The sequence below is a fragment of the Nannobrachium achirus genome, assembly GCF_963921795.1.
Source record: "Nannobrachium achirus genome assembly, chromosome: 11".
In the NCBI taxonomy this organism is placed as follows: domain Eukaryota; kingdom Metazoa; phylum Chordata; class Actinopteri; order Myctophiformes; family Myctophidae; genus Nannobrachium; species Nannobrachium achirus.
Genome location: NC_137820.1, coordinates 28031532 through 28050394, shown reverse-complemented (window position 1 = coordinate 28050394; position 18863 = coordinate 28031532). Strand labels below are relative to the sequence as shown.

Below are 18863 nucleotides of genomic sequence, written 5' to 3'. Positions count from 1 at the left end.
CGCCGCGCTTTCGAGCTTGCCGTTCTGCTACTTTTGATGCTGTGTTTTTGGTTCCAGATCATAACGGCACAGCATTATAATTGTAAATCAACATGCTGACTTCTGGAAAGAAAACCTTAAGGGACTTGTTGTTTTACCATAAGCAAACGTTCTTGGCAATTACCATGCAGGAATCTGTTTGTGGACATGGTAGTATTTCCACTGAGAAGCTTTAACTCGGGAGTGGAGGAGGAGGGGGGATTAAATATTCAGTTTCTCTCCTGTGTTGTCCCAGAAGCATGGTCTTTTCTTTGTTTTAGTTTTCTTTTTTTTTTCTTTTTCTTTTTTAACTGCGGTTCATTTTGTGGCCCGTTGTAAGGGGACCTCCGCCTCCCGGATTATGGAGATTTTTCTTAGGTAGCAGCAGTTTCTTTCCCCCCGCCTCCTTTTCAACATCCTTTTAGCAGATGAGCCCCAGATTCCAACAACGCAACACAAGGACCCAAAGTTTTTTTTTTTTGTTCCCGGAAGCACATGGGAATGTCATTTTGGGGATGGGAGCCCAAAAGCACATCTTTTCCCCTTTTGTGGGGACGGGGGGACGGGGGGGACGGGACGGGACGGGACGGGACGGGACGGGACGTGTGGGTGTGGAGACGAGCTCCGTTCTTGTCCTCGGCACATAAATTACGAGCTTTTTTGCGCTGATCATCTTTCCGTTCAGCGTCTCTCTGCGGGGTCACATGTCTCGTTTCCTCCTCCCTGGCAAGGAGCTGTCTTTAGGGTTCGGGTGCCAAAGTAAAGGTTCATGTTCGGGCAACAAACCTTGTTTGTCTGAAAACTGCAGCTCGTGTCATACCACAGCGAGGAGCATGGAGAAAAGACGCTGATCCACGCTAAACTCTTCAGTGTTCATTCAGGACTAGGGATGGGACGATATGAAAATTTCATATTTACGATTACGATTTACGATATTATCGCGACAATCAAAATCCATTATCCTGGGGCGGAACATTTGCCAAAAAATAGCTGATCTACAAGCTCACAACGCGCCACGTTGCAACGCGTTCTGAGCTTGTAGATCGGCAATTTTTTTGTCAAGACATTTGATAGAGAGTGAGAAAAAGACTGTATCAACTATGTATATTATAAGTACCTTTTACTAATTATAGAAGTGGTACCGGATATGCAGCTCGGCAAATAAAAGGTGAATTGATCCCAGTGCATGACGGAGGACGATATCACGATTAACTATAATATCGCATATCGTCCCATCCCTAGGTTGCAAGGAGCTGTCTTTAGGTTCAGGTGCCAAAAGTAACCTTTTCATAATACTGTAGGTGCACCAGCAAACAGCATTTCATTTGGGTGCACCCACACCTACACACACTATAGGTAGAAAGAGCTGCTAACTGTGAGGTGCAGACAGATATCTGGACAGATATCTGGGTGCCGTGCGTGCCACTGTCTGTGATAGTGATGTGTCGTTCATGAGTGATTCGTTCATAAGATTCGAATCATTAGCATGACTCGTGAACGATTCGTTCAAATCCCTGAAATGGGTCGTTCACACTTTCGTTCACACCCCCGCCCCTCCACCTAAAAGCCCCGGCCGGCAGACAGGACGCGACGGCGGGCTGTACTCGCGATGTAATAAAAACGCTCCCGCGATTGTGTTTTTCACGGGACGATCGCGCTATGAACGAATCATTTGAACGAATCTTTTGAACGGATCTTTACCGTGAACGTGAACGAAATGATCCGATCACTGAAATGAACGGGATTGCCCATCACTAGTCTGTGAACACTGAACTAAGGTATACGGGCAGGGTTTAAGTTGTTCAAAAACCTCCCATCTGGTGTTTTGTCGGGTTTGAGAGGGGGTGGTGGGTGGGTGGGTGTATGCAAATTACCCAGGGTCAAAAGAGTTGTAGGGTCAGAGTTCTGAGCTGGTGGTGGTCTCTAACCCCCCCCCCCCCCCCCCCCCCCCCGCCCCGCTCTGTGGAGGGTCTCCCCGGCAGAAAACACAGTGGTGGTGACGTCCTCAATTTATGATCCTCATTCCAAACTCCTGTCACATTAGTGTCTCCTCCACCTGTTATCCGTGGACACCTACATGTAAACCAGGCCTGGAGCTGTCGGTCAGAAACCTCTTATCTCCATTTTCTAACTTTTTGTGTTTTCTTTCGGGGTACACATTATGGGTTAATTTAACGCCCTACAACTTGATCATACTGTACTTATACAGTGTCAGACCAAAGCATCAAACATATCGGATCCGCAGCTTGCTTGTCAATCTGCTACTTTTTGCCGTTTTTTGAATTTGGGATGCCGAAAAGCAACCCTTTTTGAACATAACGAGGTTTCCACCCGAGACAATATAATAATACAGTATTCTGTGTCTGTACATCACATCACGTATCAACAAGCGAGGCAGTGAGTATTTAATCTTTGCTCAGTGAAGCCTGGCATTCCTCCTCATGCCACTGGTTTTCTCGTATTTATTAAATCAAGCAACTCTTATTTCTATTGAGGAAAAAACAAACATCTGATGGGTTGGGTTGTGCGTGGATGTTGTTTGTATTAGCCTAATTGGCCTGTTTATTTTCCTGGATGTGTGGACTGGCAGGCTTCACGTTTTCTCAGCGTTTGGTTTGTTTACCCTGGGTGGTATGGGATTACGTCTCACAAGGACCACAAGCACACAGAAATCTAACTGCATGTTTTTTTGACAGACACACGTAGTACCAGTATATATCGTTGTTGTCGGGTGGTCCAATACCGTTAGTTTTGCATCATTTAAAAAAACGATTTACAATAGTGAAAATAGCTGATCTGCAAGCACACAACGTGTCGCATCACTGGTTTTGTGCGACAGTCTTGTATGATGAAGCAGGTCTTTATTTTACGAAAAAACGTACACATTTGAAACTTGGAGATACGAGGTTTATGCCCAACAGTGATGATATGTTGGTTCAATTTGTAAACTCAATTTGTTTAACTAATAACCGTGCATTACCTGTATGCAACTGTTTTAACTGATTGTTGTCAACATTATTGTTTATTTCTCTTTGTTATGTTATTTATTGTGTTTTATATGTGTGTAATCTTTGCGTCATTGTAAATGAGGGTCTCCCTCAATGATCTCGCCGAGAATTTGAATAAAGGTTGAATGTATATGTGTTGTGTCAACTAAACACGGTGTTAATCCTGAGTGCTGACGCTCTGCAGCATTCCTTTTGGTAGCGTTACTTCCCGTGGTTTTTGTTTTGAACTGAATTCTGGGAAATGCAGTTCTGTGACAGACCATAGACGGAGCTGGGAAGTCACTGTCAACATGTACTGATCTGCCTCTCTTTCCTCTCCAGGTGTCCTGTCCCTTCCGGCCCACTTCAGCCCGTACCAGGAGGGCCAGCAGTCGGCCCAGGAGAGCAGAGAGGACGCCTACGCCCAGCTGGAGCTGAGGACCCTGGAGCAGTCCCTGCTGGCTACCTGCGTGGGCAGCATCTCTGAGCTCAGTGAGTACACCCACCCTGCCGGAAGGAGTCGCAACTCTTTTCCCAGGGGTTTTGCCTCGCAGGGCCGTGGTTTTGAGGATGGGTTTCTGTATGGCTTATGTGAGGCAATGGTTGGTGTTATGGTTAGGTTTAGGCATAGTTTTTGCGGGGTTAAGGTTATGTTTTAGGCTTAGTTTCCGTGAGGTTGCGGTTAGATTTTGGCATATTTTCAGTGAGGTTATGGTTAGGTTTAGGCATAGTTTCTGTGAGTTAAGATCCCAGTGCGAAACCCTGTAAACCCAGTAAAATCAGCTCTCTGAGATCTATTAACACTGAGGATTTTAGTGTTTAGTGTACATGTGCATGTGCATGTGCGTGTGTGTGTGTGTGTGTGTGTGTGTGTGTGTGTGTGTGTGTGTGTGTGTGTGTGTGTGTGTGTGTGTGTGTGTGTGTGTGTGTGTGTGTGTGTGTGTGTGTGTGTGTGTGTGTGTGGGGTCTGGAGCCTCCCTTTAGCAGATTCTCACAGTTTTACAAGTTCAGTAACAGAGACTAAACTAGTCTGGCAGAAAGAAAGACAGAAAAGCACAACATTCTTCACCGACTGGAAGAGCACTTAGAGTCGACCTCGACTAAAAATAACTCCCAAAAAAACCTTCTTCTTATCAACTCATATCACAGCTCAAGGTAATAATGTAGCATTGTACAGAGATGACAAATGCATCGGACAGTTCTGTGTTCATTCCAACGATCCCTTCAAACATTCCTGACATTTTGTCTAAAAGGCCTCCTCTTCCCAACTTTGCTGACTCTGATGGAGGCGTCAAGCAGATTCTGACCTTCTTTCTGCCAAAAAGGCTGTTATTGCAGTCAGCCTGTGCGTGGGAAGTGGTTGACACTTTTTGTCAGCCTAGTGATAAGACGCATGTTTTTTTTAGTGTTATATAACTCTTGAGAGTCTACAAATGGAACCAAATGGACCACCGGTTCATTTGGTTCCATTTGTATACTCTCAGAGTTATACTGTGGCTCAGTGTTGATTTCGTCGACTAAAACTATGACAAACTACTGACGAAAACAAAATAAAAACTAAGCTGTGATGACTAAAACTAAGACAAAATATATTGACAATTTCGTCAACAAAATAAAAACTAGACTAAAACGTTAAGGAGGGACGAGTGGAGAAGAGAGTCATTTCCTGTTTCGTTGCTCACGGGTGTTGCGTGCTGAAAATAGCCGATCTACAAGCTCAGCACGCAACCATGTGTAAAATCAGTCATTGCGATGCCATCAAGGCCTGTCAAAATACATTTTAGTTGACTAAATCAACTGTAGATTTAGTCGCCTAAAAACGTATATTTAGTCGACTAAAATTAGACTAAAACTAAAAAATTTCAGGTGACTAAATTATGACTAAAATAAAATGACATTTCATTCAAAAGACTAAAACTAGATCAAAATTTGCTGTCAAAAACAACATTGCTGTCGCTGTGAACCTTGAATCGCTTGGCGATAACACTTTGGATGGCGCGTCATTGTTCAGACAGCAATGGTTACGTTCTGTGTTTGTATTGTCTGCCTCTCGGTCCGTCTTGTCTCGCTGTCTCCTCCTATACATCAGTGCATATCAGGGAGACGTAAACCATATGGAGCCATGCGTTAAACCCCCATCGCCAAGCAGGAACAAAACCACTTCTCAGCCCGTACCAGACTTCTAGGATATCGTCACTGGGGAGCAGAAACCTCGTATCTCCAAGTTTCAAATTTGTACATGTTTTCGCAAAGTAAAGCCCTGCTTCACCATATAAAGCTGTTGCACAAAAGTAGTGAAAACAGCCGATCTACAAGCACACCGCGAGGCGTTGTGTGCTTGTAGATCAGCTGTTTCACTAATTTAAATCATTTTTAAAATGATAAATACAAAACAACCGGTTTTGGACATACAAGGTTTCTACCCGACAACGACGATATATCTCACTCTTTTTTTCTTCTTCTTATGGTCTGAAATCACTCCGTAAATGTTGTTTTCCTGCGTTGTGCGTCTGTTTGTACTGTGTATCTTATCGGAGGGGTGAGCGGGGATTGGGTCTGACCAGTCTCCAGTCCACAGGAAGAGCTTTCAGATATCCAGCCACCTCAAGGAAGCTTGACAGCCTGGAAAGAACGTATTGTACAGTCGTTGTACCTTGAAAGTGCTGGTGGTGGTACCACAATGGCAGTTTGGTGGTACCACCTAATTTTCTATTCTATAGCTCCACCACTAGGTGGTGGCAGAGAGCAACTAATGCCCAGACCCAGGCAGTTTCAGTCAACAAATAGACAATTGAAAAAAAATAAAGTTAAGTTAGCTGTTTTTTCTTCTTTTTTTAAAAGAAAAAGAAAGTGTTGTTTTATACACAACTGTGTTTATAATATTTAACAACAATAAACACACTAAACAATGTTAGACAAAATAAATACAAAAACATATTCATAATTTATCTTTTGAGGCAGAAATAAGCTTGGGTTGTTTATCCCTTTAAAATTATTCAAGGGGTAGCTTGAGTGAGCAATAATATTTTAATTTCATGGATATTTTTAATTAAGTTTAAAATATAACTCTCTGTGGAAACAAGTCCCCAGTACCCAAGGAACAAAATCAAACCAATCAAATCTTTCAGTTGTAATCATTTTTTGGCAGTTGTAAATCTGCATTTTATGAAGCCACTTAAAAGATAGGCCTATATTTAAACATGGTAAAACATTGGAGCTTTAGCAATGGACAACATTTTAGTGGCTAATGCAAGGATTGAACCCCCAACCCTTGACACCCAAGTCTGACTCTCAGCCCACTAGACTACCTTCATCCTGTTGATGAGAGATCATTGTGTTGGCTAAAGTTAGTTCGCCTGCTACAGTGAGTTTGAGATATGGCCCAAAATGTATAGCTTTAGTCATGTGCATGTCATCCAATGTCTACTAAGTGAGTGCATTATTATAATAACTATAATGTCAAACTAATTGTGTGGAAAGTCGTATATAATGCATGTTATTGAACCGTTTACAATTCTCTCTGCTAATGTGAATGGAACTCATTAGAACAAGCATGTGTAGACAGAAAAGTACAGTATCCTGACAAATCATGTGTGTGTGTTAAAGTAATATGTTCTTCATTTTGAGGTAGAAATAAGCTTTCAATCAACAGATAGAAGCTTGTTGACAAGTGAAAAGAAAACTACTTGTAATGCTAATGAGTGACTGTAATACAGTAGGCTCATGTACTTTAAGTACATTTTGAGGCCAACACTTTCAAACTAAAAGATTTGAAAAGTAAAAGTAAAAGATTTGAATACTTTCTACACCACTGGTGGTGAAGGGTATACAAATATGACCCTTTGTTTGAGCGGGATCTTGGTTGAACATGTAGAGCACTTCAGTGCCTAAAGCTGGGATCATACTCTGAACCTCTGGCCATCGTGTGTGTGTGTTGGGGAGGGGGGCACAAAACTCCTGGGCTACACAATAAAACAATCTTTTAATGTATCTGAGTGTAGCCTAACAGATATTATCAAATGGATCAACTATAGTGGAGTTACTGGTGTCCGGTGCAAGTCTCTGACATTTGACACTCCCGGTCAAGAGTCCATTGTAATGGCCTAAAGTCTGTGGCCATGAGGCTAACAAAAGCAAGGTGTTAAACCAGTAATTTAGCATATCATTGACTCTGAGCATCCTGAGTTAGAACATGTATCCCCGGTGTTCATTTAACTGTTTCTTAACTTGTCTTTAGTTCCTATTTATTTTTCTGTTAAGTGGAAAATATATTTTTCATACTATTATTAAGAACTCTACATATTTGTTCCTCATCTATTCAGACTTTCCAAGGAGTCGCAGATAAAGGGAGAGATGTTAGCCTACTGCATTACAGTGGTGTATAGTCATCTGCTGGTCTAGAGGACTCTGAGGAGGGCTTGTAAGTGGGAGTTTGGGGTTCCATTCCGGCTTGGGGTGCTAACACTATCCAATATCTTGTGTGTTTGCTTTGTCTAAATAACATTGTTCATTGTAATAAACCGTTTTTTATAAAGAAACAAACTCTTCAGTCCCCATGTACTCAAGGAACACCGTACAGGGAAAAAAATCAATACAATAAAATCTCAATATTTATAAGTTGTAATCACTTTTTGTAAACCTGCATTTTATGGAGACTGAAGATTGCCACTTTAAAGACAGGCCTATATTTAAACTGGTTAGAAGTTTGCATAGGAAAAGGTAGACTTTCATGACAGTATACAGTTCACTGGTAAAAAGGTAAATTAAAAGGATAAGCTCAGGAAAGCCCAATGCTGTTTTACATTGAGATCCTTGTTTAACTCATACAACATTGAATGACAGATAGCCTAACCTAGCTTAAGCTAGGTTCATTGTTAGCAGTTTCGAGTGTTTTTTCAAAGCTGTTTTAAAGGATGTTAGGAAGTTACACTCCTTTAAGGCCTTCAGTAGGGTGTTCCACATTTTAGTGGTAGAGCAGGATAACAAATTTGACCCTTTGTTGTTGTTTGCTTGCTCTAACATTGTTTAGTGTAATAAACATAGTTGTTTATAAAGAGGCAATCTCTTTAGAAATCATCCTGACTAATTTTATTTAAACAGTGTCTCTCAGTTTCTGCATTTTGTGCGCAGTGGGTGCAAAGTCTGTTTTCTCTAGAGAGCCAGGTATGCCCAATGGCAGCCTTTCTCAATCGCAAGATTAGTGCTCACTCGTACCTAGTTAATAGATGTCTTTTGCTTTGGGTCTCTCCTACTCCCCACCCCCCCATGTGAGACAGTTACAGCAACTTTGCCTCCTTAGAACGGGGGTCGACTCCAGGCCCCAGCTCAGAGCCAAACAGGTTTGGCCTCTGTTTGTTTTTTCATTCATACCAGCAGTGCAGCTGTAGCTATATGGCTAGTGGTTGTGTGACCTCTGTTGAAGTAGCGATCTGTAAATTCAACACAGTTTGTAGACTAAAATGCAGATTAGTTTATTACTAAAAAAAAAAAAAAAACGTTTTTCAGGCCTTTTTAAAAAAGTAACATTTCAATGAAATGCCTTATAAACAATAAAACAAACAATAAACAATCAAATGCATTTCCATATAATTAGTGTGAAAATATAATTATTATAATGCACAACAACTTAGCAGACTTTGGATGACATGCAAATGAGTAGTTTAGTACCGCCAATTCTCTGTAGCAGGGGCTCAGGGAGCAATAGGGATCTTGCTCACGGACACATCAATTCCTAGCTGGCATGGCCGGGAATCGAACCTGGGACAAACAGGAGCTTAGGCTCTCTAGGCATTCTCACTAACCACTAAGCTACAGCTGTCTAGGCCAGGATATAGATTTGTTAGTCAGGACATCAGGGTTTGATTGTTCCTTTAGCCTCTAAAATGCTGTCCATTCAAACTGTTTCCAATGTTTTTATTTAAACCGTATTTTTCTAATTGTTGACTGAATATTTTATGTACTATTATTACCCTTATTATAATTATTATTATTCCTGTCATGGGTCGCGAGGAAATTAGAATTCATTAGCATACTTATTATTACAAATCTAGTTGAGTTCTAGGCGCATCTAGTTTTTCATTTGTCAAATGTTTTTAAGTATAATAAACACAGTTGTGTATAAAGCAACAATTGCATTTCAATTCAACCTGAACTCTGCATTGTCAACAATCACAATGAATCTGTTCACCCTTGCCATGTTGCCAACACTGTAATGTAGGGTTCATGGACTCACATGTGCCTCCCTGTGGCAGATCAGCCACATTACATGCTGTAACACCTCTAAAAAAGGTGGTACCACATTTACTCAGCGGCACTACAGTGGTGCCACAGAGGCAGCCAACTGGTGACACTGCCAATCTTAACTGCTAACCACTGTATACCCACAGTTAGATTATCCTGAGTGTAAACGGGCTGAGAGGGAGAAATGGACCCATGGCTCTAGTCCAGGGGTCTTCAACGTTTTCAGGCCGAGGACCCCTTAGCTAAGAGAGAGAGATGAAGCAGGGACCCCCACAACCTTCTCATAGATTCCATATAAATGAGTTTCATTGTTTGACAGCAAAATCATCAGTGTAGTTTGGATTCATGTCAATTTGTGTTTTCAGATACGTATTCAACCACTTGAATCGTCAATACATATCTTGACATTTCACTCTGTACTTAGTCTGCTCTTTTCCCCCTCTACACCAAACGTCTTTGCCGAAAATAGCCGATCTACAAGCTCAGTTGTGAGCGTGTAGATCCGCTATTTTTGGCTAAAGTTCTCAGAATATGGACGCTAGGGTTCAAGTGGTTCATATGAAAAGGGGAAAAAAGTTTTCTATCACACAAAGATTTGGAGGACCCCCTGTAGTAACTCTGAGGACCCCCTAGGGGTCCCGGACCCCCTGTTGAAGACCCCTGCTCTAGTCCCATTCCCCAGAAAATAACTGTTAATCTTTTAATGCTTCAAACCACAATTGTTTTCGCAAATGTTAGCCAGCATGCATGGGATGCCATATGCCCCTCACACGACAGCAATCTACTATATATCAAAAAAAGAAACAATTGCTGCCACTCCCCTCCCTGGTATACAAGTCATAAAACTCGCTCCCAACATCAGCATAAAATGAGCCGAGTTCTGCTGAACTCCTGACGGGAGATGTTAGAACTCCGGAGATGTCTTGACGATCACAAAGGATATCACATCACATGGATCGAAAACAATGATAACACATCTTGGCAATGTTGTTCAGACGCTTAAATGGATTCCGCTGGCAGACAGGGAAGACACGTCCACGAGCACGCACACACGCACGCTCTCTCGTACTGTACTGTACTGTGCTGTAGTACCTGTGACTTGTTTAAACCGGATACCTGGCAGCAGCCGCAGATCGCAGGAATCGGGGTCGTTAAAAGACGGAGAGGTGGAACGGGGAGAGATGGATGGATGTGGGAAGGAGAGATGGAGGGATGTGGAAAGGAAAGGTGAAGGATAAAATTTAAGGGTCGAGGGGGGGGTGTAAAGAGATGGAGGTGTGGAGTGAGGTTTTCAGGAGGGGTTGAAAACGGAGGAGTAGTGGGGGTCTACCGTTTGAGTGAGGAACGGGATAGGTTTCCTTCCCGCCACACTGGGCTAACACTCTGCCGCTTGTCCTCCGCGGCACAAGGCCACGTTTTTTAAGGAGCGCCGTCGTTTTGGAGGGAGCATTAAGAAAATGCACACACACACACACAACTCTCTCTGAACACAGGCGCACTCTTTTCCCTCTCCGCGGCTTCGCTCACTGGCCCCTTTGTGCCACAGCTCACCGGTGGCGTGAGGGCCCGGGCTTGTCTGGGCAGGGCTGGCATCCTTCAGATACGCATACCCTGTTCGCATCCACGCGCACACACACACACACACACACACACACACACACATGCTTGTGCTCTGATCTATGCCCAAGAGGCTGGGCAGACACAGGGGCATCTGTGTTGGAGCCAGTGGATCGCCACATACCCGCAGCATATACAGTCTAGTCTAGTGAGTGGCAGGATGCTGGACATTTCATCTTAACAGTTCTACTGCCAGATTTATTATTTATTTATTGGGGCTGGTGCCAGCAAAAAGCAGCTTACCTTTGCGATGTTATAGAAAAAGATCTATTGATTATTTCCTTATTATATGTGTACTTTAGCCAAGCTGGCGGCAGAGGGCAGCCTTATGCAAAGAATGGATGTGAATTGGGCCGCTCCGCTTACCGTCCATTCAGAGCATAGAAATGCATAATCTAGATCAGGTCCACAGAGAACAGCCAGGAAGTGAATTGGACATAATTGATGTTTACGTGTGGTGGAGATTTGAAAGCAGCATTACGGGAGATGTTTTTACTGTACACACCCGCGCGACCCCTCATCAGCTTACAGTCATCAGACAAGGTAAAAGAACGAGCGTTCGTATAATGGCAACGAGCTAGGGTCAAAATTGGGGCGAACGGGAACGTCCGAAGCAGTAAAAGAGTTAACATCTAAAAATCACTGGAAATGTGGACCTTTCTGAAGACCTGCAGCCCTGGCAAATGGTCTCCCATTAGCCATGGGAAAACCTGAGAGCACCACTAGGCTGTCCGGAAGACGGAGAGGATCATTAAAGAGTTAAGAGCCAGGCTTACCTTCGGCAAAATGAGCTCCACAGTAAATCCTCTGAGAAAAAAAAACCTGGGTCCCCATATAGCATGTCTAGAACAGTGGTTCTCAAAGCGACGTCTGTGGACCCCCACAGGGGTCGTCGAGGGTCGTTCCAGGGGGTCCCCCTCCCCCAGCAAATTAAGGAACGGTTTACGGCCCAATACGTTACATACATTCAGAGGTCCTTGACATGAGAATGTTTGAGAAGCACTGATCTCGAGCAGGGGTCTTCAACGTTTTCAGGCCAAGGACCCCTTAGTTGAGAGAGAGATGAGGCAGGGACCCTCACAACTTTTTCATAGATTCCATATAGTTTAATGGTTTGACAGCGTGTATTTTGGATTCATGTCAATTTGTGTTTTCGGGATATTTAACCACTTGAGCCTTCAATACTTAATAAACTTGACCTTTCACTCTGTACTTAGTCTGCTCTTTTCCCCCTCTACACCAAACCTCTTTGCCGAAAATAGCCGATCTACAAGCTCACAATGCCTCGCAGCGTTGTGAGTTTGTAGATCTGCGAAAGTTCTCAAAAAAAGGATGCTAGGGTTCAAGCGGTTAATATAAAAAAGGAGAAAAAGTTTCTATCACACAAAGATTTAGAGGACCCCCTCCTGTAGTAACTCTGAGGACCCCCTAGGGGTCCCGGACCCCCTGTTGAAGACCCCTGATCTAGAGGCACCGAGTTGGAGAGATAACCCAGTTGAATTTTTGTTTGCATTGAACTTGCTCCAGCGGCAGAGTTGGCTTCTCCTGCTAGCCCCGGTCGGTCGGAGCATTCCATGTAATCGCATGTATCCATCATGTCCATGGGGGCAAAGCCCCGCTCCGCTTTACCTTTAAGTGAATCACTTTGTCAACATGTTTTGGACAGCGGCCGGGCTGGCTGGCTGGCTGGCGCACATTATTGCCTCGCTGGTGGAAGAGAAAAGAGCCATCCAATATAACCTGGAATCTGAGGGATGTTAGTATTTCATATCCGTCCAAGGCTCCATGGGGCTTTTTTCTTTTTAGCCCAGTCTCCGGGCACAGATATCGGGTTGGGGAAGCCTCGGAGAAGCTCTCCATCACGGGGCAGGAATTTCTTGGGAGACCCCCTGGAGGCACTGCGTGTGGTGGGAAGGGAGTACAAAGGAGCCCCTTTCAGCTGGGGCCTTGGCTTTTTGGTTCGGCCAACCCCATCTAGCACTCAATCTCTTCATTATACACACACACACACACACACACACACACACACACACACACACACACACACACACACACACACACACACACACACACACACACACACACACACACTTCTATTGCTATACATGTGAGGACATAGACATTTTAGGACGCCGTTGAAAATAGCCGGTCTACAAGCTCACAGCACGGCACGCTGCCTCTCGCTGTGAGCTTATAGATTGGCAATTTATATTAGGTATATAAAATACCTAACATCCACAACAATTTTGTACTTGTGAGGAAACTCACCAGGAAACTTGTCCTCACACTGCTCACAGTGACTATTTTTTGAAATTCTACTATGCTTGCGGGGACACTTGGCCGGCGCAAGTATAGTAATAAATACACCACACACATGCGCACATGCACACGCACACACACTCCATCTATCCTTAGCCTTGGCCCCCGGACAGACTCCTGCTCTCTGGTAATCTGGTTAGAAATTAACCCGAGGGTAATTATCCTAAATGAGCGTTACACGATCCAAAACACGGCCTGCCCCGCCCCGCCCCCATCCCCCCCCCCCCCCCCCCCCCCCACACACACACACACACACACACACACACACACACACCACGTCTGGCCTCTCCTCTCCTCTCCACTATTGCCCTGCCCCTCCCCTCCCCTCAGTCACGCACTAGGATGTTATCTACATCCCATACTTTTAGCAAACCCTAAACCCCCACCGTCTTATCTGCTTTTGTGTGTGTGTGTGTGTGTGTGTGTGTGTGTGTGTGTGTGTGTGTGTGTGTGTGTGTGTGTGTGTGTGTGTGTGTGTGTGTGTGTGTGTGTGTGTGTGTGTGTGTGTGTGTGTGTGTGTGTGTGTGTGTGTGTGTGTGTGTGTGCGTTTTGGTTTTTGGTTTCCTATATTTGGTTTTTAATTATTATTATTTCAAAACATTTTCATTTTTCTTTAAAAAAAAATTTTTTTTTCACGATTAAAACAATGTTTTTCTAAGTCATTTCATGAATGAATATCAAACAAATGTTTAAGAAGTAGTGAAAATAGCCGATCTACAAGCTCACAATGCTGCATTTTCACGATAAAATAAATCTCCACGATACGTGTTTTTTACCACGAGAAACAACAAGAGCGATTATCGTCAGTTCCCGACTGAACTGTATAAGCAGCCTGTCTCCAGCTGATTCTATCAACATGTGGTTGTCCACTCAGCCTGACTGCGTGGCTGGATGAGTCTCCTGAACCAGACGCACTATACGTCCATGTCGTTGCTGCCGGGCAGAAACCTCTTATCTCCACATTTTACCCTTTTGGGTTTTTTTCCTTCGTAAATTCCCACCCTGCTTGATGATAGTACAGCATCGCACAAAAGCATCAAAAGTAGCATAAGATCTGCTTCGTGCCGCGTTTAAAGCTTGTAGATCTGCTACTTTTTTGTTATTGTTTTAATTAGAATCCTGAAAAGTAATGGCTCTGGAGTTTGGCGTTTGGACATGTGAGGGTTTCCACCCCGACAGGGACGATATTCATCTCGGCACACTGCAGTTTCCAACAGAGCTGGCAGCCTCGGCGCTAGATACCCGCTGTGCGCTCGCCAGAAGACAAAGCGTTTTTAAGCTGATAAGGTCAAAGTTTTATGAAAATGGGTTCGTTGCCAGAGCTCAACAGAAGGCTGGTGGGACCAACACACCCACAGCTGTGCTCTGCTTGCTGACTGCTGAGTGATTGAATGGTAGCCATGAAGAAATCGCTGAATGGTTTCGTTAAAGCTGCAATTTTTTTAGGTCTTAATCGCTGAAAGATCACAGATCAAAATGTCTCAATTCAAAAAAGAGCAGCGAGACCAAATACAATCACCGTCAGTATGATTTGAGTGGTTCTTGACTTCAGTTGTATTGTATTAACGCAAGGGTCTTCAACAGGGGGTCCTCCAAATCTTTGTGTGATAGAAACTTTTTTTCTCCTTTTTTATATTAACCACTTGAACCCTAGTATCCAAATTCTGAGAACCTTTGCCAAAAATAGCCGATCTCGCGAGGCGTTGTGAGCTTGTAGATCGTCTATTTTCGGCAAAGAGCTTTGGTGTAGAGGGGAACAAGAGAAGACTAAGTACAGAGTGAAAGGTCAAGTTTATTAAGTATTGACGGTTCAAGTGGTTAAATATCTGAAAACACAAATTGACATCCAAAATACACTGATGATTGCGCTGTCAAACGATGAAACTATATGGAATCTATGAAAATGTTGTGGGGGGTCCCTGCTTCATCTCTCTCTCAACCAAGGGGTCCTTGGACTGAAAACGTTGAAGACCCCTGTATTAACATACAGTTCTTGATCGCAGCCCATCTTTCACTGTAACAACGCGGTGACATCCGCTACGCAGCGACGTACAAACCAGGCTTTTTTAGAGCCATGTGGTGTAAACAGCAGCCCGCCATTAACTCTTTCAGTGATTAAGGATGAATGGCTGTTTAGACTGGCCGTCTGGCTGCGCTTACTGTTAACAACACTGCTAATGGGACAGACTGCTGGCCAAATGGACAGCATGGAAGAAAGGGAGAGGAGAGGGGGGAGGGGGGGGGGGGGGGGTGTAAATGGTTAAGGAAAGAGGGACATCCGGTATTGTTTTGAGAGCCCTCGGGGTGTCGCATCTGGGTTGCAACAGGTTTGCAATAAGGTGCTTTCCTGAAGGTCACCCCTGATTATTTGATGCATTAGTGCTTTCATATAGTGGGGTGGGGGGGCAGTATTTTTTAAAGGGGGCACTGAGGGGAAGTGTGAGCCTTACAAACATGGTTACACCCCCGTTGAATTTGAACTGTGGCACAATATTATTGGACTGGCACAACTATTATTTCGTTGTTGTCGGGCAGAAATCTCTTTATCTCCATATTTCGTTTCGTAAATGAATGCCCTACCTGATTATACAGCGTCACACAAAAGTATCAAAAAAATATCACATCTGCGAGCTCGAGCTCGCAGATCTGCTATTTTTACTATTTTGGAACGACACAATTTTACAGTGAAAGTCAATAAGCACTCACTCATACAGCGGACGGTGGTTGTATTTGGCATGGCTGCTCTTTTTAGAATTTTTGACATGAGATTTCCAACTTGCAGAGACAATTCGCTTGTTTATTGCGGTGGTTCTCAATCTGTCGGCCGGAACCCCCAGGGGGGTCCCAAATTATTTTGGGGGGTCCCCAGAACCCAGACTTAATGTGCAACATTGTTTTCTTACTCTACAGTAAACAAACCAACATAAATTCATGTGTATAGAGGGTATCTGCACATTTCTAAAGTAACAATTTAAGGACTTTTTAATACCTCTAAAATGACAAATTAAACATTGGTCAAATTGTCAAATATAAGAGGCAGAAATTGTAAAAATAGCAGATCTTCATGTAGATCGGCTATTTTCACAATAGAACAATCTTATATAAAATGTGATGCCTCAACTCTTAGTACTCGTGAAGGTGTGGGGGGGAGGGGGGTCCCCTGTTCAAATATGATTATTTTGGGGGTCGCGGCCTGAAAAGGTTGAGAACCACTGATTTAGTAAACTAACAAATTGTCTCTCCTCTCTCTCTCTCCCTCTCTCTCCCCCTCTCTCTCCCCCAGGTGACCTGGTATCCCGTGCCATGCATCACATGCAGCGGCTGAGCGCGGTGCGCCCGGGGCTCAGCCCGGCGCGTCACACCCGGCCGCAGCAGCCCGTGTCCTGGTCGCCCGATGCCCTCCACACCCTCTACTACTTCCTGCGCTGCCCGCAGATGGAGTCCATGGAGAACCCCAACCTGGACCCCCCGCGCATGGCGCTCAGCAAGGAGAGGTAGGCACAGAGAGAGAGAGGGAGAGGGGGTTTTCAAAGTGGGTGACGGGGCACCCTGGGGTGCCGTGACAGCAGTCCAGGGGTGCCGCGAGATCATTTGATAATATTTGGAATTTATTTGGACACTTGAAAAAATATTTAGTATCATTTTAAACTTGAAGTACAAAGTTATTTTCAGTCTATGGGGCGGCATAGCTCAGGGGTAGAGAAACCGTTATTAGAGCACGAAGGGTTCCCGAAGGGTTCCCAGTTCGAATCCTGGCTCCCCCTGAGTTAATGTAGAAGGGTCCTTGGGCAAGACTCTGAACCCCACATTGCTCCCGGTGAGTAGGTTGGTTGGTGCCTTGCATGGTTTCCTCCGCCAACGGTGTATGAATGTGTGCGTGAATGGGTGAATGTAATGCACAATCTTTGTAAAGCGCTTTGGATAAAAGCGCTATATAAATGCACCATTTACCATTTAGCTCTTGTTGTCTCCATTGTCATGCTGTTCTGATCACCTCCCTAATTGCAGCAGAGACCAAGATCTTATCAGGCTAAGGAGGGGGTGATAATTACTAGTGAGTGAGCAAATCCACTGTCACATAAACAAACCTGAAGAGCTTAACAAATAACTTCTAATCCCCATAGCAGTCCGACTCCCCGTCCCCCCAATATCTCCTTTCTACTTCAGTTCTTAATGATATTTAGTGCCCCTGCAGGGCAACCACACTAATATAGTACTTCTCTGACTTTATTCCATCCATCCATCTTTCTTTCTTTCTTTCCCCTCCAAGATAAACTACTCCTCCCACAGATTTTCTGATTTTGAATCCTGAAAAGTAACAGTTTGGGACATAACGAGGTTTCCACCCGACATAGACGTTAAACTCTTTTATTATATTATAGTGTTATAGTTATAGTATATATCTTTTATCTAAACAAAAGGTAGGAAACTGGAAAAAAAAGATCCATGAACTTCCATGACCCAACAATGGGTCCTGACCCGTTGTTTGGGAAAAACTTCTGTAAATGACAGAGAGACATAGAGAGGCAGAGAGAGAGAGAGAGAGAGGCTTGCCCCCAGGTGTTAGTTAGTCTGTTGTAGGGGTAAACAGCACCTTTTAAGGTGTTAATCAGGACTGAGGGGTAATGGGTGTTGTAGGCGGAGCTAATAGCTGCTTAAGCCCTCCTCAAAACGACCTCTTGTGTTCGCCTTTGTTGTCTAATTATGGTAATTAAGACGTTCCTCTCTGCCCTGAGAAACCGGATGGTTGAGAGTTAAGCCTCGTTTATACTTGTGGTGTGCCGCTGTCGGAGCTATAGTAGATCTACAAGCTCACAATGCGTCATATTCGTGACACGTTGCGTGCTTGTGTATCTGCTGTTTACCGCAAGCAATTCTGGAAGGCTTTGTGTCCCATAAAACACTTGGGTATTAAATTAATCAATGTTTTGTGGTGCTCTGAAATCAAGAGCAACTGTCATGCAATACTTAATATGTTCATGGTTCGGTGGAATAGACAGTATTTGCTTTCAACACAGTTTTGTTTTTGATTAATGGACAGTGCTTGCTCTCTGTTTGTGGTTGTAGTGCGTAGTCTCTCGAGGAGCATCGCTGCTGCTAATTGTGTCAATTTGCCATAGAAAACATTCTTCTTCTTGAAAAAGAAAAAGGGTTCTCATTTCTCAAACCTTTTTCATGTCAAGGACCCACAAAATGATATCGTCACTGTCGGGCAGAAACCTCGTATCTCCAAGTTTCAAATTTGTAATTCTTTTTGCAAAGCAAAGCCCTGCTTCATCAGACAAGGCCGTTGCACAAAAGTAGTGAAAACAGCACATCTACAAGCACACAACGTGCTTGTAGACACAGTATGTGCTCCTCAGTGTCGCACAGAAAAACACAACCGTCAAATAACATGTGTGCGTGCATGTCCCAACTCCAAGTATGGTCCAAATGTCAGTGCAAAGTGGTGCCGTGTGTGTAAAGGTTAATGGCGCTGTGCGGTGTGATGTATGGAGGCCTGTCTGTTGCAGCGAGGTGTAGCACTCAACCATACAAATGGCTAGCAGCTCCCTCTAAACTAAAGTGTGTTTTAAGCTGTGGTAAGTTGACTACATGTGTGCGTGTGTGGGTGCGCGCGTCTATAGGCAAGAAAACGGGTGTGCGGTCGGTTGGTATCATAAGCTAAAATTGTTTGCACGT

The 18863-nt window shown here is 43.9% G+C and overlaps 1 protein-coding gene across 1 annotated transcript in view; it reads left to right on the top strand.

Annotated features, from left to right (window-relative positions):
• abtb2b (ankyrin repeat and BTB (POZ) domain containing 2b) overlaps positions 1-18863 on the top strand; it is a gene marked incomplete at both ends in the record, with an annotated part of 105792 nt that overhangs the window by 53334 nt on the left and 33595 nt on the right. The window contains 2 exons of the mRNA XM_080737738.1: positions 3348-3497; positions 16465-16675. Of these exons, the coding sequence (XP_080593864.1) occupies positions 3348-3497; positions 16465-16675 (361 nt within the window). The remainder of the gene's footprint in view (positions 1-3347; positions 3498-16464; positions 16676-18863) is intronic.